Genomic DNA, 18126 nt, shown 5'->3' with positions numbered 1-18126 from the left:
AGTTGTTTGGAGTATTATCACGGTGGATTATGGAACACTGAATACAACCGCGACGCTATGATCTCGGTTGATATGGTTGCCTGTTATCCAGCGAGTTTTCTCGGGTATGGATCCGCCGCCGAGTACTTTAGACGATTTGGACACCCCAGTCATGAAATGACTCGTGTTGCTATTAATGGACCACTGCCTGATTTTGATTTAACCGGATTCGCTCGCATAGTATCATTTGAATTCGCGGCAGGACTCCATCGCTGTTGCTATATTTGGATCGGTAGACACATGGCTGAAAAGAAGTGGCTGCCAATAGCGCTGCTACGGTATATGATTGATTGTAGCATGCTAGTTTCGTTGATTGTCAGTGACGCGATTATATCATACCGGGCACAGACTGAAGTCTGGTTACCAGAACCGGAGCGTCTAGATAGCATAATTGACGAGTCCAGAAAAAACATTGATGCCGACGAGGAATATATCATCGAATGGTCCAGGAGGATATTTAACCAACGAAACCGCGAGGCAAAAGATCTCGGTAGAAGAATAATCGGTAAGTTCACACAAGGTGGAAAAAACTGCGACTACAAACGATATTGCTCACGGCTGATTATAGATGACGCAGAATATGATTTCGTAATCAAGGACGCAGTGGCAAAAAATAGATACGTGAACTGCAAAACAGCTTTCTTGTCCAATGGAACGAGGTTGGGTACAGTTGTTACCTACAGCGATGGAGACAGCCCGGCGTATCCACATTTGAGGGCGTCTATGCTGGGTTACGCCGCTATTAATTTATTCTCGATGATAAATAGATTCCCCGATACCGCGGTTAGAGTAGCCGTTGATTCGTTTTATGTTGACGTAGCGTATAAGGGAAACGTAGCCGAGTTTACTAGTCCGGACGAGAGTTGGGGTACATGGAGAATTAAAAATGAAATACGACGCGATTATTCCCCGTCAGCAGATGTCACCGTTGAAAACAACTACTTACGCGGTGATAAATTGTCAGAATGGTCTAATGCACCATCGTGTTCTGATCCAATTTGTAGACACAAAACAGTTTATTTAAGCGGCTGTGGCGGGTCAGGAAAGACGACTCGGGCAATTGAATTATTTCGTACGCGGGCAAGTATAATCGTGCTTACACCGACCCATAGACTAGCGCGAGAGATAAAACAACGAAATGTTGACGCCGTTACTTATCACAGCTTTTTTCGATACAGCGGCGGTGAGTGGACTCCTGATCGAATGGGTGAAAAATTTATTCCTGAGGTTATCATCTGGGACGAAATATGTACTGTTTCGTTAGATACTTTACAAATGTTTCTTGAGTGGTTGCTGCGCGCGAATACAGCGGTGATCATGTGTGGCGACCATGGCCAACCACCACCATTTGTCGGCGAGGGTCCACATGATTGGTTAAGGGGTTTTGTGGACTATTATGAAGAAACCGATACTGATTACCGAGCACTTGATGAACAACTGCGCGAGGTTAAGAAATTAATCAGATTACAGCCGGATAGAATTCAATGTGAAATAATCCGCGAGGTGATTCCGGAAACGCCGTTAAATGAATTCTGGGAAACATGGAGACCAAACGATTTGATTGTAGCGAGCAGAAAGATAGTCAGAGACACACTTCAGCGGAAGTTGTTTACGTTGCATAAGGAAAAGTTTCCAACGCGTCCAGTGCCGTTATGTTATAGACCCGCGGACACACGGCGGCAGAACATTGAAGTTGAAATTCCAGCCCCGACAGCGTCGGGGACAAAAAAACAAATTCTCGTGCTGAATGATATCGTGCTCGTTGATATCGGTGTCGTCGAGGACGCGCTACGTGCTGATAAATCCCCGTGGACGCTAGGATACGCAACAACAATACATTCCTCGCAGGGACTAACCATCACGGACACAATTGTTTGGATGGTTGATAATCGCATCGAATGGTCAAATCTAGTCTATCTTGCAGTGTCCCGAGTACGGAGAATAAATCAGCTTCGAAGAATTGTTATTGACGAAGCCAGTGACGGAGTCACCAACGACAACGACATTATCGATGCAAGCGTCATTGATAGAAAACTCTCGGGTTACCGCCAACAGGATAAAAAAAAACAGCGGCGTTTTGATATTGATGCCGAATTAATAATTGCGTTACGACAAAAACAGAATAATCACTGCGCGAGTTGTAATTGTGTAATGCGCTGGCGTTATTCGGATAAAGACGCTCGCCAATTTACCGTGGACAGAATCGATAACAGTCTCGGTCATGTTAAAAACAATGTGAGGTTGACATGTCTTGAGTGCAATAGACGCAACGGCGCTAGTTAAGACCACGCGGGGGTAATTGAGTATCGTCAGGTATCACTTGTAGTTGCTCGCGTGTAAATCCGCGCTGAGGAGCAGTTGAATCCAGTCTGTAGATCGGTGGTCTACCAGTTGATCGTGTTATCGTTGATATGTTATGTGTGGTAACACTCCAAATAGGATCAGTAGCTCTTTTTTTACCGCCTTCAAGCTCTCCTGGTTCATATAGATATCTAACAGTGACATCGCCAAGAATCGGCTTGGAAACGCTATTTATTTTTGATTTTCCGGGTATATACTCGTATTTAATCGCGTCGCTGGGCTTCATGTTGATTGCTCGGGTAATCTCGTTATTTAACGCTGCAATTACGCCTGGCAACCTTTTAACCCATTCACGAGATCGTTTTTCTTGGATGAATTCCTTCGCGTATTGATATCCAAATAACCGTTCAGCGAGAGTCCGATTGAATCGTTCAACAATTGCCTGATCACGATGTAGCGCAGTATGACCTCGTCGTATCGCGACGCTATGATGTTTCAGCGTTGATAAAACAGCGCCGCGAAATTCACTACCGGGATCAACTTGTAATAGATTTGGCCAGCGCAGAGGGCCTCTTCGATAAATTCTTTCAAACGCAGCGGCTACTTCAGTTGCCGACTTTGTTTTTAACGGCTCCGCTTGTTTGTATCGACTCGCAACATCAACTACGGTTAGCGCGTATTTGTAACCGTTGTCATGCGGCAGAAATAATATATCAGCCTGATGAACTTCATTAGGTACGCTGACATCAAAGCGCGAGAAGTTGATTTGTTTAGGCGGTGGTAGATAGATTTGCCATATAGCCTGTTTGGATAACCAATTAGCCGCAGTGGTCTTTGTTACCTTTGCAGCGCTTGCAAGCTTACCAATTGCGGCCTTCCCCTTCCAGTATCCTCTCGGAGAATAATAGATGGATTCCATGTTGTTATTAATTACCAGCACCCATCATTAATTTACCTTTCATAGCCGATTTTACCAACCATGAGGCCAATTTTTCTTTGACGGATTTATCAGGAATAGCATTTAATGCGTGAATTAATTTTACATCCGCGATATGACGCTGTTGCAGATCGCTACTTTTGTAAGCAACATCATGAGCATGACACGCCTTATCGATAGCGTTTATTGGATACTCACCGGGTTTGGGCTGATTTTGATCATCGAGTCTGATATCTAATCGTGTTCCGGGGCCACAGTAGCTATATCCTGGGAGGTGTTTTTCTCCTGGATACTTTGCCCACGGTGTTCCGGGGAGTTTTGCCAATTTGGCTGCGATGTCACCTCCTCGCTTTTTTTTAAAACATCTCCGGGTCTAATAGAAATAAATCTAAATTTCTTTGTACCGCATTGTACACACTTGCCAGTAAGCGCCGATCTGTTATTTCTTGTTGTAGCGGTTGTCATATCATTTGTGCCAGTACGTACTCTACACTTCACACAATATAGATCCATAATTTATGTATAGAGATATGAATATAATTGATTTTTCGGCGACTAAAACAAGAGAACCAGTTAAGCATGTTGCAGCGTTACCAAACTCGATCCGGATGATTATCATCGGACCATCTGGATCCGGCAAGACGCAATTGTTACTCAATTTAATAATGAGATGGATGAAGTGGGATAAGTTGTATTTGGTTGCTCCTAGCGTGGATGATCAACGATGCTACGAGGTGTTGAAAGATTTCAACGAGAATGCATCAGCGATCGCTAAAAAAAATGTTATTGAGTTTATTACGGATATCAATGATGCACCGGGTATTGATGATATTGATGGCGACGTTAACAATCTAGTCGTGTACGATGATGTTATGTTAGATAATCAAAAAAACCCAGCTAGGATATTTTCCAGAGGCAGGCATAAAAACACTGACGTGATATATGTCACTCAACGATACACTCAGATTCCAAAAGTAATTAGAGACAACTGTAATATTCTTGCTGTGTTCAACGGCGTTGATACACACACGCTACGAAATATTTGGCAGACATGGTGCGGCGGTGACATGGACTTTAATGTTTTTCGAAACTTTTTTAGTCATGCTCAGTCGACCCCACATGGATTCGTAACGATAAATTTACATGATCCTCGCACACGATATCGTATCGGACTTGACCAAATATTCGGTTAGTTGTAAATAATTTTCATTGTAAGCAGCAGGGGGGGCGATGACATCGACGCGGTCGTCGATGTGCTTACCGGACGCTGACGACGCTGGGGATCGGCGCGCAGAAGGTGTTAATTAAACCAAATGACGTCACCATCGTGTAGGATGGACCGACGTCGTTTTTTTTTTACCAGGCGCTGACGACACTAGATCGTTGAGTGCAGAAAGTAATAATTAAGCAAAATAACGATTGGACAAAATGTCCGATTCGCCCCCCCTGCTGCTTCTTGAAGGTACAATTATGGACAATAAAACAGCCAAACGCATTCCATCGTACATCTGTTTGTCACAAATCAGTCCATAAACTATATAATCCAAACATATACAGACGAATAGATTGTATTGAAGTATTGTATGATGAGTTGAGTAAAATCGCAAACTAGTTTACGAAGAATTAAGACTGAAGAATGCAAAACCTAAAATGTTCACAGAAGAAGATAACATACACTTAATTGCACAAATATGGTACATATCTGAGGAAAAAGACCACGATCACTTAACGGACAGGTATAGGACATAACAAATGGAATTTGAATTACAGATATCAGTAAAATTGTAATTATATGCGTACAATGGAACATTTCAACCCAAACTATTGGGTGATTAACACGATAATTAGGTAAATAAAGATTATTGATGCAGAGTAACATTTTTAGGAATTTAGGTATATGTGTGTGTGTGTGTGTGTGTGTGTGTGTGTGTGTGTGTGTGCTGGGAAAAGATGGCCAGATATAGAATAGTAGCAAGTATTAATTTTCATGTTCATTCATTATATACTAGTATCATAACAACCTCAGTGTGTGGGTATTCCCCATGGAAAAACCTGGTTTACTTGATGCTTGTCATGTTCTTTTAGTAACAGACCTTATCCTGCTGACAATTTAGATGTTCTAGAAATGAATGTTTGACCTTTGTCCTGGTTCTATTATTGTGCGTTAGTGTTTTATATAATGTTGTTTAGTTGAAAATTTACACATTCTTGCCTTAATATCTTGAAGCAGAATCAGTCTTATTGTTGTGTTCAGTTTTTCATTTTGGGTGGAATTAGTTATTCAAATTATTATTCACTGGAAATACAAAGTGCTCATCAATAATCATTAATTTGGAATTATATTGATGTAATAATAAATAAAATTGTTGAACTATATTATTGTGAAACATCAAAAGACTGTTAGTACATCATCACACTCTAGGCCACTGGCAAATTACCACGTTCGAGACTACAGGCACATCAACACGTTTAATATTGGAACTTATTTGGAATACCACAGGAATTCAGTTGGAACTTTTATATATTTTGATTTGTGATAAAACTGTTATGACTATTTGGGATTTAATTCACAATACTGAAATTTCTTTTTAAACTTTCACTTTGTATTCCAGGGAAATAAATTATTTGTTTAATTTTACAAAACTTGTTGGTTTTCGCACCTTTCTGTTACTAAGTTTAAGACCATATAGTCGTAGAATATACAGTGATTATTTTTATTCGTAATATGCACATTTGAGATGTCTGTATTATGCATTTTATTTTCATATAAATGCAGACAATACAAATAATAACAACTAAGATATTTAGTACGACACTGACATTAACACAACTAATACCATCTCGTATTAACATTTTTAATGTCTTTTGCACACGACAAAGTACAAAGTTTTTTACCTGCAGGGAAAGGGACCTGAAATTAAAACCTAAATTCTTCAAATTTATGTGTTTCCAGTTTATTCATGACTCCTATATATTCATATGTCAATATGCGGTACTTTTGTCACCGATCTTTGTATTCGTTAAATTTAGGCTGAATAGTTTAGTCCCTATACAATGCACAGGTAGTTTGAGTGCAAGGCTTTCATTCTATAATCTTTATAATTCAGACTGATAAATGTTCCTCTTGGTTTATCGCCAAGTATTGTGTGTAAAGAGTTCAAGTGAACAATGACAGATATATGTTTTAAGTAGAAAATAAACACTTTTTAACCCAGGTGGGTTTCTTGAGCGTGGCACTTTGTATCTGAGGACAAGGGCGCATACTGCTATTAGTGAGTACTATATTTAGTCTATAGCAGCTTGGGATATACTGTTGGTATTTTATTAAGGTCTGTAATGTTTTTGTGATTTCTTATTTCTAAATCAACATATCTTTAAATCATTAATCGGGTTTTCTTCTTCAGGTTTGGACCTAAGTACTTCACTAATAGGTGCGGACATTAAATCATGGCAAATTCCCCCTTTTACCGGCCCAGAACATCAGAGTAAGTACTACCTATATCAAATGTTTTGAGCATCCAAAATCACCTATCTAAAATGCTGATGTGCTCATGGACATGACAGTGGGCTTTGTGTTAGTATCTGCCCGTCTGTATTTGCTTATGGTTGTCAACGATAATGCTTTCGTGCTAAGTCGCTTTATTTTCATTGCCAACCATAATCATATCAACAGCAACTGACTGTAAAGGGAATTATTTTGTAAGCGTATACTGACAACCTCTTTATTTTGATGCCGTTTTCTTTCTTTTTTTTTATTTGCAGTTGGCTTTATGATTGTCCACTAACATATATCTGTTTGAGATTTTCTTCACCATTATATGTACAAGATTTTATTCCATCAGTATATATCAGTGTGCGAGATCTTCGCCACCATTATAAGATTTTCTTCCACCAGTATATATCAGTGTGAGATCTTCGTCACCATTATATGTATAAGATTTTCTTCCACCAGTATATATCAGTGTGAGATCTTCGTCACCATTATATGTATAAGATTTTCTTCCACCAGTATGTATCAGTGTGAGATTTTCTTCCATTTTGATATATTTGCTTGATTACAACTGTACAGACTGTATGTCAGTTACACATTCATTTTGCATTTCATAATTGTATTCATGTACATGACTGAGAAAAAAGTTTCTTGCTTGCAGTTTCCTCTTGTTTCTAGTTCTCAAATTTTATTTGATATTTATAAGTGAATAATGGAATTTCACTGTATTAAAAAAAAATCTCGCTTCAATCAGGTTTGTGTGTACCTCAGACGAGGAAAGAACCTATCAGCTTTGATATTAAGATCACGGTCAGAGACACGGTCACACGAAAGATTAAAAGCTTCATTTGTGAAATGTAACAAAATGATTCTGGAGTCAAAAGTCTTCGAACCTGAAATGTTTTGATCCCAAGAATACACACTGCTTCTGCACAATGACATCTACTTATAAAACATTTACTAATCATTGTAATGTATGTGAGCAAAGAAGCACACTCAGTCTGGGCAAAGTGGGATGGGAGCACACATTAGAGTCCTTCTAAACCATGAAGAAAAAACTGCCCTAGCAATTCCTTCCTGTTGTACGTCTAATTCTGGCACTAAAATTACAATCGTGCTATGTAATACAGGAGAAACTCCCCGGTGCATGGGATTTGGGGGTGGGGGTAATTATTACCAACTCCACCTCACGCGTATTTATGTAATTTGCCAGATTAGAAATATGGGTTCTTTCGAAACTCACTGTCATAATAGGACTGGTCTTTTGGCACTGTTCAAGACCCAAAATTAAAACCTCATGGAATTGCAATTGCCCGAAACTGAATTGTGTGTGTTTGGGTGCTGGGGTCCAAAGTCAAACGGTGGGGTCTATAGAGCAACTTCTGACGAAGATTTTGGATCATTTGGGGCAAACAATATTGGAAAATGGGGGACTTTACCGCGACACATACCTATACTATAGTCTTATAACATATTCCCCACCCCTCTCATCAGCCAGAAACCCATTTGTTCTGGATTAAAAGCCATTTGAAGTCATGGTATACTTGTTGCCGCATTCATCATGCATTTATACAGTCGATAAAAAGATGTCATTTCATTTTGAGTTATGTTAAACTTAGGGGTTTATTCTTACAGTTTGAAGTATTTTATTTTCCGAACTCATCTGTTTCTTTATCTACTTTCGAATACTACATGGAAAAATAGATGCATATAAAACGTAAAAACAGTTATAAGCATATAGGAGTTATGTATTCTGAATTGTTTCGACAGCCAGAAATCAGCTGTTGATCGATGACGATAATCTAGTAAATCTGAATTTAATCTAACCTTTTGTATTCAAACACGCACTGAATATTGTCTTGAAACAGATAGATAGATGATATTTTCGATTTTTTAAAAATATTATTGATTGGCTAGAAAATTCGAAGATTATTTTTAAAATATGTTTGAAAAAAGGACACAACTAAATTAAATAAAAGAAAGCATTTTTTTATTTCTTTTCTTTTCAGAAAATGAGAAAGTAGTTTTCGATTTTGTTTTCGCTCTGAATTTTGCTTACTGACTGGCAGCCTTTGAATTTTGCTTGTACCAAATGAAGTGGGTTCGTGTATCATCACTATGGGAATTTCATCGCGTATATTTTCAAGAATTTTACAAATTATTATTCCAAGAGCAACGATTCACTCGCAACAATACTGTATACTTCAAGATTTTAATGACAAGTGTGATAAATTAACACTAGTCCTTAAAATACACTGGTTACACTGCGGTTATAAAATCTCAAAATCCAATGAATTATGAATTAGATAAACATATTTCCAGAATAACAGTAAATATAATCAACGTCTTTACTTAGCGACCAGCTACTTTGCCGACCTACTACTTTGATTTTTGTAACAAGAGAACGAGAGCTTGTTTTGTAACAGGACATACCCCGTTACATACTGTCATTGCATTACTAAAAGGGAATATCCTATTGAATGGATGAAAAGCTAGGTTATTTACTTTTAATAGCCCCACAGCTCTTTCGGGGCACTTCTCTTTTATATGATTCGTTTATTAAGTTAAATTGATAATAGCGTTGTTGTAATATAAATGTATTTACATTAGTATTATATTGTTTGAATCAATCCACTATGGCGACATCAAGAGACGGGTTGAATGGATTATATTCATCAGTGTAAGGACATGACTGAGTTTCCATTAACATTCCTTGTATTCTAGTTTGAATTAAGCCACTAAACTTAATTCTTAGAATTTTAAAATACATCTGCTTTAAGTCTTGTTTTCGGAGGGTTGGGTTGAGTTATTTTGTTGTTAATTTTAATTAATTTAAAATGCTATTTCAATATTTATTGCTGCATCTAATTTCTAAATTAATAAAACATAAATTAACAAATCTGGATGAAACTGAAATCAACGTAAATCAGCATCCTTGGTATGTCGTGTGAACCAGTAGTATGTGGTAGACCGTAAACAAAATATTACCTTTGTAATTTCTCTTGCAAGTACTGTCCGATTCAACCATTTCATATTTAGCTTACTCTTGTGAAGTTTCCAACAAGCAGGCAGTTTACCTGACTTCTTGTTTCCATAGTGCCTAAGGTATCTTAATTCTGTGAATGCGACATCAGCGTTAATCTCGAGGGAATTTGACGCAATCACGATGCGGTTATTGATGGCATAACATATTTTTCATGTAGTTTTTTTTTAGCCACTTTTGCCACAAGGCCACATTTGAAAGAAGCCACAGATTATTTTAAATAATTGCTTTATGGTAGATATATATAACGTGTATTCAAGATGCGGTAAATTAATATATTTTATTCATTTTTGACAGTTAACAGGATTAGAATGTTTTGATATATTTATTAGGGATTTTCATTTTCCTCCACAGCTTGTTGTATTTATGGTTGACTGGTTTCTAGTCACACTGTCAGGAATTTATTGGTTATATCATACAGACGAAATGAGAACTAAGAACCTTTCCAAACGACACACTGAGGTAGCCGACAAAGGCTGGCCTGGGCATATATCGAGCCCGGGACCTTGGTTTTATGAGTCTGACGCTTCCCTAGCTGACTTACCTAAACTCCTTGGTTTTTGTCGAACATTAACCTCTTGGATTGTGTAATTGTTGCAGTGAAAATGCAATTGTCGCAGTACCCTTCCTAGTACTGTTTTGTCTTTTTTCCTGATGCATTTAAGGATTGATGGGGTTTATGTTTTTCAGGCTTAGTCAAAACTGGGCTAAGAAATATGCTGTACAAACTGCATTACACACAAAATGGATCATATATAAGAAGTCTGAACATCGTTTTCTCGGTTCAATATAAGCCACTTTAGCCCTCAAAGGAGAGCCGTGTGTTAAACAGGGATTAAATGTATAGCTTCGTAGGGAAATTAACATTAGGCCGCCATTTTTAAATATATGTCGGTAGCAGTATAACAATATGTGTGGGTCTGCTCTCGAATAGAAATGTCTTATTAAGTCATACGTTTCATGAGATCCATGTAGTCGAGAGCACATTGTAAATATTGCTATATTGTTAAAAGTTGTTGACCTCAAATTTTCAACAAGCCATGTACACTAACCACTGCTCACACTATACTATTAATATTCCATGTTTAGTGACAAGTGCCTGATACTAGACCTTTTCTATCCAAAACGCCGTGTGCAGTAACCAATACTCCACACATATTTTCCATCATATAGTTATGTAATACCCAACGCCAAATTGTTTCGAACGTGTGATGCATCATCTGCGTAGAAAATATTTTAAAGGCAGGAGTTTTGATTCGCACCGGAAAGACAAAACTATACATTGGGTGTTAAGAGCGAAGTGTTAAAGGAATATTTTACTTGCCTGAATTACATGTGTCTAAGAAAGAAGGCATGTACGATATCAAAAAACAGTATCGATCAAAAAACTCGTGAAGTGGGTCAACATCGATTCTAAGATTCGAAAGTTTGTTGGATAGGATATCCACCCAATTTTAATTCATGGATTGCCACTCACAAGTCATCGATAATGAAAAGAAGCTGAGTTACGAACACAGCTATATCTCCTTATCGTAGTGCATTTCTTCAAGAACTACAAAACAACAACTGCAGTAACCAGCATGGGTGTGGTGTGGAGTGTCCTTAAAAATCAAATTGTCAATTTCTGTGAGATCTTGAAGTGTATTGTATCATGGGGCGGGGTGTCAGCCAATAAAAATTTTACTTATCAACACGAAGATAAAAAAATATTGTGGAATATTTTACGCAGCAGTTGAGTTGATTATCTTCTTCCTTCGTTGAAAAAGACCTACAGTAATAACAGCAACACAGTATTACGCCGGTTACAACAATTCTTCTAGTGTCATTAGCGGTCCTCTTCTGGAATCCTCATTGGAAAATCTTTCTTTTACATTGAGTGATTCCCCAGAGACCAGAATCATCGACCTATCAATAATCAATTTTATTTAACATCACCTACTGACAGTTCATTGCATGCGTTTCGAAACAACATATTGCTGTTTCCCAACCAAACTACCTCAAGTTATACAGTTGGATCACGAATCTCTTTGGGAAGTGGTTTTATCAGAAATCATCCACCCTACCTAAGTTTGGAATGTGGCTGGAGATAAAACCACTTTCCTCGTCGAAATCCTCAATTTACAAGTCCAAGAACACGTGAACAAAACCATCGTCTCATTTAAGAATCAAAAACACCATCATCAGCGAATTCTCTATGCCATGAGAGTTCCAACATAATATTTCAGTGCTCAAATTTGCTTTGGGTACAAGTTTGGCTATTTGAACGATCAGTTTAGCAGTGCACTCCAGAAAACTCGTCAGAGTGTACAGATCGAGTACTTTAAATTGCTCACTGTCTTAAAATGCATTTTCCTACTGAAAAAAAAAACCTGTCTATCAGGTTTTCTCCCAGTTTGTTAGTGGAAACACGAACATAGCACAACAGTTTTCAAGACATTCCCGATGACGATCGATTCTACAGTTAGGCTTGCAACCCTCTCGAAATTATCGAACGTCTGAATTTGATGACGTGTTCTCTAATGTCGAGTACAATGTCCAAGAAAACACAAATGTTTCGTTGCTGGAAGGCATTCCTTTCAAAGTGAATTCTGCCATTGCTGCTTACGATAAATAAGGAAATGCGTAACCTGTTCACGGAAATATTGTTGTAAATTTTCATTGTCTTCCTATCAGTAATCGTATTTTGACAGAGTCAGTGTTAGTCTAAACGGAGATCTAGGACATAATATTCTATTATCGAAAGGAAAAGTCACCGTGAAGCTACGTTTTTGAAAACGATGCTCCAGTGAATAGCAATGTATGCATCCGGTGTACCGAGGAGTCGCGTGAAAATTAGCTTTTAAATCGATAGCACCCATCTTAAAACCTATGGTCACTCGGATGTTGCATGCTTGAAATGGTGTAGCGTTGGCCCAAGAAAATCAATTAATCCAATGTTCTTATAAACCAGCAAAGTCCTAAAGAAACCTTGATGAAAACAGAAATAATGAAGAGGTTGATTCAGTGAAGAAATTACCCCTTAACTACGAAACACCCCTATAAATTCGCTTCGCACTTCTGGCGAAGGAAATATATTCATACTCTACGACGTCGAAAACCAAACCCTTCAGACCTCATCGACACGATCATAAAAGTATAAGAGAAGAACAACTCTCAGAGAGGTGGGCGGTTTTGATTCCTAACTTATAAAGGAGGGACATGGACATTTATCCCTACAGAGCGCGTAACAAGAATAACCGGGTTGGGGTCAGATTACAATGAAGACACTAACAATGATATGGTTTCACTCATACAGTGGTAACTGGTTTCATAGAAACAGTGACAATGTTTCACTCAAATAGTAATAACTGGTTTTATATTTTTAAAATGACAATTTTTCACTCAAATAGTGATAGCTGATTTGATATAAATTGGGACATATATCTTGCGGCATCCAATTCATAATCACAAGGTAATTTCAATCCCACCGCTCTGCCCGAAGGTCAAGGATACACCACGAATGACACGCACACCACGGTCGGTCAACCTAAGGATCTGTAGCACCTCTAAATCCCTGCAGACCCTGTTGGTCTTGAAGCTTTGGTCCTTCACCACCAGGTAACCACCATGTCCCTCAGGGCTAACGTCATCACCGATAGCACCACACCGGATATATACCAACCCAAATTAGCACCACAGCTAAAACAACACCTTCAGTAACACGGAGACACAAAGTTACAGCATGGCTCTGTCACTGTCGCTCTATCACTCCGTCACTCCTTCAGACCTTCAGCCATTTTCACCCTTCACCCTTTTAGCTTTATATAAGGACCATTTACTGACAAGACTTTATGTAATGTGAAACTTGAATGTACCATGAGCCTGTATGTACAATGGCTATGTTGCAATGCAATGTGCTCAGTGTAAATCAGGTTTTGACATCGTAAGCACTTCGCTCGTGCAGTATGGAGTGAACATAACTGACTAGATCGAAATAATGTATGATATAGATAAACCACTCTGAGGTAACACTGTACACAGAAAGGAAACCAGGGTACACTCTGTTCCAAATAATCATAAAAAAGAATAACTATATACAATTCCGTGACAGAGCGTACCTTGATAAACTCCTAACGTATGGAAAAGAAACCAAGAACACACATCTATATGCTTCAGTTGTGTGGAAACTTGACAGTGTGGACATGTTCAGCAATACAGAGTTGACTGAGGATGAAGATGATCTCACTGTTGAATATAAACACCGTCAAAAGAAATAATGGAACATTTGCATTTGGACATGTAGTTGCAAGACAAATATTTGATGAATGGAATGGACGTACACCTGTTACTAAATCGAAGTGGTGCTGTGTTCCAGAGCCATCATCGAAAAGCCAGAATTACGCGTGATGTGTGAAAGTCTTACCTAACGTAGGAAACGATTTGAGTCGAACTGTGAGCAGAACGACAGCATTATATCTTTTATGAAGAGTGGAAGTAAAAATCTTTACCAGTGGCTCTAGACTCCAATCGAAGATAAAGGTTTTCCAATGTGAACTACCAAAACGTTTACTCATCGACATCGTCGGTGATCAGGATATTGACGGAGCTATCGATCCAAATCTATTCGAGTTCCACTACTTCAACGTGTGAAGAGAGAAATTACCTGCGATGGCAGGACGTTGTGTACCAGACACTTTGAATCTAACTTTGTGCATAAACATTGCGTGATTACTTGACTACCTTTGAAGCCACGGTGCAGTTAGAAACAAACAGTGGATATGTCCTTTTGTATAAGTATGCAGAAAAATAAACTGAAAAAAGTCACGATATCTAGATGACTAGAACAAGAACACTTAGTCTCCTGTTTTGCTCGCCGCTTGGCAGAAGGAATTACACAGTTTACCAGAGAGTCAATGACATATCAAACACTTGAGTGACCAATCCTTTCTTCCACAGACTTCTTTGGACACAAAACGACTCGAAGCTTTCTTGCAACAGAGTAAATGAGACTTCCTGTTCATCGACTTGAGAGACATTTTCAAGGAACAAGTTAAGTGTGAACTGGCGACTTATCACTATAAGAATCGATACCTGTGAACTCATTTCTTTCCGACTCACACAGTTCATACACAGGTTCTTGGAATCCAGTGGCGTGTGCCGAAAATGAACTTTCTCATTGGAAACCTGAAAACGTCCAAGCCTGTTATTATCACGGACAATAGGCATTGCCCAAGAAGCCATTCGGTAGTCATCTACTTTCCCTTCGACCAGTATAGAATAGTTGGATTCATATGGTTTACCTCCCATGTAATACGACATATTCTGATTTCTCAGAAGAGATGCTATATCTGCTCACCTCAGTGATGTAAGATTACAAAGATATGATTCTATAGTGTGTGGACAATATTCTGTGGTTTCTTCATGAACACAGTCTTGGTTTTTCCAAAAACATGTAATGACATATTTGAATGTGATTTCTCTATAAACGATCACAAAATAGAAAGACGGTTTTATAAACATTGTGACTAAATATTGTCTTTAGCACAGAAACATAGTGTGTCGATGGCACAGTGAGACAGTACTAGATCATTGGAAATTTAGTCTTTCCTCACAACGTTGTCAGCCTTGTAAAATAACGTACATGTTTAATGTTTGGTATTTTTAAATGAAGAATTGACAAGCCTTATCCTTCTCTTCACTGGTTTTGTTCATGTTTCTGTGAGGGGGGATGATTTAAAAATGTTGATTTCGACAAAAATTGGTATTTACTCGTTTTTACAAACTAAAACATTTTGTACGTGCACTTTCACGTTCTCTCTGTCGATTTTTATTCTAAAACGGATGTTTTCCTTAATATCATTGAGAGGGTGTTTGGTGAATAACTTCGATTCTCTGAAAAAGACTAGACTCTACGTATCACCACTAACAGAATAAGCATATAACAGTTCAATCATAATGTTTGTTTTTTTTTTTGTTTGGGCTTTTTTGCAGGGGGTGGTGCGGAAATTCATATAAATTTATTTCAGCAAGATTTATTTCCCTCATGTTCTCTTCTGATGCAAAAGAACAATTTTCTTAGTTAAGCACATATTAAAGTCGAAAAGCTTGTTTTATTGCTGTGATAGAATTTTGCTAATTTTATTGAAATTTAAATATAGTGATTTAATTGTTCCCTTTAAAATTTATTTAACGCAAATCGTAGCTGTTATATTTTTGTCTGTTGTCTGTTGATAGGCTTATACCTAGCTATTTAAGGATCGATAAGACATTAAGGGGAAACATTATTACGTCACACATGAAAACGTTTTCATCCGATAATAACATACGTACTGTGTCTGCCCAGTTGTCTACAAACAGACTAAAATAAATGAACAAGTTTTCGATGGCCAAATATCTGTCTCAATTTTTGAGGAATATAACCTTATTAAATAAGAGATGTTGAAAATAAAAACTAAACGAAACTACAGCCATGAATGAAATGCATAAACTTTAAATGTTGTATGTTATTACTAGAACTTTTAAATAAAAAATAAACAAAATTAAGCAAAACATCGGTATGGTTTTCACAGCCCAAACCGTTGTCTACCTTGCTATTAGCGATGGATCGGAATCCATTTTGTCGTGACTTCAGTAAAGTGAATATGACGTAACCACCCCGTGCTTCAGTGCACTTCTAATTGGCCACTTTTGATATTCCCTATATTTTACTATCATTGGACGGATAAGGCTGTTACACTTAAAATCTACATAAACACTTTATTTAAGTTGCAGTTTGATGAATATTTACTTCTGTTTCTATTTCTTTAGGTAAAAGGGCATGTGAGAAAGCTTGCCAGTAGCTTCTCGTGGGTCGGTGGTTCTTTCCGGGGTTTTCCGGGTTCTTCCTCCACCATTAATACTGGCCGCCATGTATAGCCTATCGTGCTGAAAAATGGCGTTAAACCCCACAACAACAACAACAATCTTTAGGTAAAAGTTGCATGCAAAACATGATAGTGCGACTAATGAATACGGGCTTACATACAGTACCCATCAAGTGCTCTATTGTGATGTCATCAACCGACCTGCCTATCATTCTAAAAGTATTATCGTAATTTCCAGGATGCTTGTATTTTTGTACGTGATTGTAAACGAGTGGCAATGTCAGAGATAAGAATCCGACTCCTCTCTCTATCTCTTTCTTTCTCTCTCAAATATCTGAATTTTAGATAGATCAAACGTCTAACATTTTGGGGGTTTTCATGTTGACTTAAGTATTGTCATTCACGATATCGTTTATTCGACCTTATCATAGGTAAAAAAATCGGATGACAAAACGATGCTATTTTTGCTTGTATCAAGAGCAAAGGACAGGTATAATGGTCCATACAAACCTTACAAGCAATCGATGGGTTGGTATTATTGAATAATTACAAATCAAATGCATAAAATCTAGTTGCAAGGAAAGTTTTCTTGACAATGTATATGTTCTGTCTGATATCGCCCGGCGTCATGGAGATCTGATATACTGTCTAGTGCGCGTTCGTTGCCTGTGGAATGTTCCTGAGTTGCAATAAATATTTATTGATGTTGTCTTTGAATGGTAAATACGTGTACAAATTTTAACATTGAAATAGTTATATTACAAAGAGAATGACCTATCATAAATGTTACGTACACGGTAGGAACCGCGATAGTTCAGCTTGTAGAACATCGGAATCTTAATCCACTGATCATGGGTTTGATTCCGCATAAGCCAACCAGATTGTCTGCCACGGTGTGTTCTTGGGAAATGTACACTGTTCACATTTCCTCGTCATCATATAATCAGTAGTTGTGTTGAAAGTGCATTCTTAAACACCAAACAACCAGCCAAGCAATAATAACTACATTCAACACTATTTTACATACTGACAAGTATGCAAGAATGAGCCTAAACAGTGTCCTAAAATCTATGTGGGAGTTGTTGTTGTAGCGACCACCGGTTTCCTAGCTAGGTTTGTACACTCCCAAATGAAAGGTGCCATGTTTCAACAGGTCTTCCGCTGCGTGAAGGAAGTTGCTTTTAATATTTTCTGTTTCATCGATAGTGATTGCTTGTATACATTGGAGTGTTTTCCCTGGTCGTTGAACCCATCGTTTCAATAGCCCTCCTGTTCGTATTCATTAGAGTAGATTGCCTGGTCCTTGGGCTGATCTTCAGTTAGCCATTTATCACTCACTATAGTGTCCTCTTGGTCACTTAGCAACAGTCGCTAGGTTATCGTGATATCATTCTGCTGCAGTTCAATGTCCATCTTAGAAGGTCCCATCGAATCAATTCAACGTATGCAGAGCAAGGTTTTCAAGCATCTTATT

At 38.1% G+C, this 18126-nt stretch overlaps 1 protein-coding gene across 5 annotated transcripts in view; it reads left to right on the top strand.

Annotated features, from left to right (window-relative positions):
* LOC149787570 (uncharacterized) overlaps positions 1 to 18126 on the top strand; it is a 63252-nt gene that overhangs the window by 16667 nt on the left and 28459 nt on the right. For 3 of the 5 annotated variants that reach the window (XM_089973723.1, XM_089973722.1, XM_089973720.1), the window contains exon 2: positions 6682 to 6762. In XM_089973723.1, coding sequence (XP_089829849.1) covers positions 6725 to 6762 — 38 coding nt within the window. In that variant the 5' untranslated portion in view covers positions 6682 to 6724. Of the gene's footprint in view, positions 1 to 6476; positions 6550 to 6681; positions 6763 to 16783; positions 16906 to 18126 lie in introns of those variants that run through there. The other 2 variants (XM_089973721.1, XM_089973724.1) reach the window with 2 other exon arrangements.

Source organism: Sinohyriopsis cumingii, chromosome 11 (genome assembly GCF_028554795.1).
Source record: "Sinohyriopsis cumingii isolate HCF-2022 chromosome 11, ASM2855479v2, whole genome shotgun sequence".
NCBI lineage: Eukaryota > Metazoa > Mollusca > Bivalvia > Unionida > Unionidae > Sinohyriopsis > Sinohyriopsis cumingii.
This window is presented reverse-complemented; position numbering and strand designations above follow the sequence as displayed.